At 38.2% G+C, this 2,655-nt stretch overlaps 1 protein-coding gene across 1 annotated transcript; it reads right to left on the bottom strand.

The window, feature by feature from the left end:
- Nucleotides 1-686: 686 nt before the first annotated feature.
- LOC118452207 (pyruvate dehydrogenase (acetyl-transferring) kinase isozyme 1, mitochondrial-like) lies at nucleotides 687-2,358 on the bottom strand. The gene is made up of 4 exons (XM_035893586.1): nucleotides 2,168-2,358; nucleotides 1,674-1,763; nucleotides 1,298-1,375; nucleotides 687-787 (listed from the first exon to the last, which is right to left on the bottom strand). The coding sequence occupies exons 1-4, from the start codon at nucleotides 2,295-2,297 to the stop codon at nucleotides 687-689; spliced, it is 399 nt and encodes a 132-aa protein (XP_035749479.1). The 5' UTR covers nucleotides 2,298-2,358.
- Nucleotides 2,359-2,655: the final 297 nt, after the last annotated feature.

The following is a 2,655-nucleotide window of genomic DNA, read 5'->3' on the forward strand; positions in this document are numbered from 1 at the left end:
CCAGCTGCCCTTGCACAACAGATATGGGACACTGGAAGTCGAGGGCCAGGCAACGGAGGATGGGGATGAAGGCCCGTCCGGGGGATTGGCTAGGGAGAAAAGGTCACCCCTACCTATCAAAACTGATTGTACAAAGAAAAAAAGAAGGGTAATTGTCGTGGGCGATTCCCTTCTGAAGGGAACTGAGGGCCCAATATGCCGCCCGGACCCATCCCACAGGGAAGTCTGCTGCCTCCCTGGGGCCCGGGTCAGGGACATTGCAAAGAGACTCCCTGGTCTGGTACGGCCCTCAGACTACTATCCGCTGTTGATTGTACAGGCAGGCAGCGATGAGATAGCAGAGAGGAGCCCGAAGTCAATCAAAAGGGACTTCAGGATTCATGATTCATTGAGCAAAAGGTCGCTCCTTTTATAAAAACTGAACTATTTGTTCTGGCTTCTGGAGCACATACACCATTAAATGACCCCTCAGTACAGAGAATTAGCTAGCGTGACTGACAGTTCCCTACAGACATTTTTAGTATCATGCTCCGAAGATGAAGAGAGGTAAGCCCTTTAATCTAGACACAGAATGACAGGTTTTGTACAGCAGGAAGAAGAGATCTGGAACGTGTAATCAAGGCCACACTTTCTTTGCCTTTAGCTTCATAGGCAAAGTTAATGTGGTTGCACTTTGGCTTTCGCAATTACTCGTAGAAGCAATTTTGATTGCTTGTTTTTGTAGGTCTGTCCGAACTTGAAAAGCACTCTAGTGCGTAGTGCCAGAAAGGCTCTTTAGCATTCAGGACTATGAGGACAAGAGCTGACCTCTGAGTTGTAAACTGTTTGTTCAAGTCACAGCCAATGGGTTCAAATAATTTTTACCACATCTTGAGTATACTATATCTAATTAGACATCAAGAACATGATAGCTGAATAAGCAAGAGAAATTAGAATGGAATTTTTAGTATAAATCTTAAAAGTGTCACAAGAAATACAGAGAGGGTGAGATGCAATAGACAGTGTAAGGTCAAGACATACAAAAATCTTAGGGATAGAAGGAGGCTGCTAATACCTGTTACGTCAACAGCTGTAGTGTCAAACACTTGTGTACTGATTTCAGTTTTCTAATTAAAGGGAAGAATAGGGAAAGCCTTTTGCCAGATTAAAAAAAAAAAATAAATCCCAAACTATGACAGTAGATACAGAGAACACATTAACTACATGAAAAGTGGAATGAGAACATTTCACCACCAGCTACTTTAGACAAAGCCATCACTATGTTCACAAGAGAGTGCTTTGTCCCATATTCACTTACCATTCAACTCTTCAAGGATGAGTTCTGGAGAGCTCATGTAATATAAATCACAAAGTCTCTTGGCACTTTCATAGCCATCTATAATAAAACCACACAAAGTCACCTTTCCCCCTCCACTTTTTGTTTTCTCCTTTACAGTTTGCCAAAAAGAAAAACAAAAATTGAAAACACCATGCACTGGGAGGGAGATTTTGTATTTTCTCACAAAAACTAGGTTTATAGGGAAAAGTGGTAAAACTATATTAAACTTTAAATGAAACTTCTGCCCCGGGTAGGAAAGAACTAAACAGTATATTAATATCAAGATGTATATTGGCTCTCACTATAGACATTCATGTAAGTTTTCAGGATTCTTGTTCTTATTTGCTGAATTTACCTCTAACAACTTCAACAACATTGCAGCTAGGATCAATGCTTCCAATGTGTTTTGGATGAGCTGGATTAATTTTCCCACCAAACAGTAAAGCTGTCAAAAAAAGAAAATATTATTTAATACCCAATATAATTTTGTAATTTTAGTTTGTCTTCAGTTTTGCTAAATAAGAAATGTATAGGCAATCTATAATTCCAATCTTCACCATACTTTAAAGCCTACTGTTAATAAATATTTTAAGAATTGTGTTAAGAATGAATGTATAAATAGCAAGGCAAATAGTGTACTCCTAAGGAGAATTTAAGTACATATGAAGCACTTACTTAAAAATGAAACGAAAATATACTATATGTTAGGGACATGGTTTAGTAGCGGGATGGCAGTGTTAGGTAAAAGGTTGGACTCAATGATCTTAAAGGTCTTTTCCAACCAAAGTGATTCTATGATACTGACATAGTACAGGTATCATTTCCCCTCCTTTCAACAATGGCACTTACAGTGTTGATTAAGAAGCATTCTAATTGAAATGCGACTCATGTAGAAACGGTCTAAAAAATACTGCACGTTCTGTGAGGTCACTGGATCAATGCCAAAGCTTTCCTTGTACTCTATTACTCCTTGAGCCATTGTAGGAATTACATCATTGTGTCGATTCCGGATTTTTATCACAGTATCTGTAAAACTAAAATGAATACATTTTTAGTATTTCACTTTCAAGTTAATTTAATACTCAGGCAAACAGAATATCTGCCTACAAAAATTAAGACCAGTATGTACAGAAATATCACCGGTCTCCCTACAGCAATAAGAAGACAGGTCAGTCTTTACAGCATATTTCAAGCAACTAGCACTGAAACAATCAGTAATCAACCATTACTGATTAATTATAAAATTACTATTTATTTATCATCTTGATTACTGCTAAGAAAACTGTCCCAACATTTTCATGCAGATCATCCCATGCGTGTCAAATGGCAGTTATGAT

Source organism: Egretta garzetta, unplaced genomic scaffold (genome assembly GCF_000687185.1).
Source record: "Egretta garzetta isolate BGI_Z169 unplaced genomic scaffold, ASM68718v1 scaffold250, whole genome shotgun sequence".
NCBI lineage: Eukaryota > Metazoa > Chordata > Aves > Pelecaniformes > Ardeidae > Egretta > Egretta garzetta.

Bases quoted from the DNA above. Each gene is read 5' to 3' on its own strand.
- LOC118452207 (XM_035893586.1), bottom strand. From the start codon at position 2,297: ATGGCTCAAGGAGTAATAGAGTACAAGGAAAGCTTTGGCATTGATCCA. The intron at 1,764-2,167 runs GTAAGTGCCATT...TTTTTTTGACAG, and splicing joins AATGCTTCTTAATCAACACT to CTTTACTGTTTGGTGGGAAA. The intron at 1,376-1,673 runs GTAAATTCAGCA...GTTTTATTATAG, and splicing joins TGTTGTTGAAGTTGTTAGAG to ATGGCTATGAAAGTGCCAAG.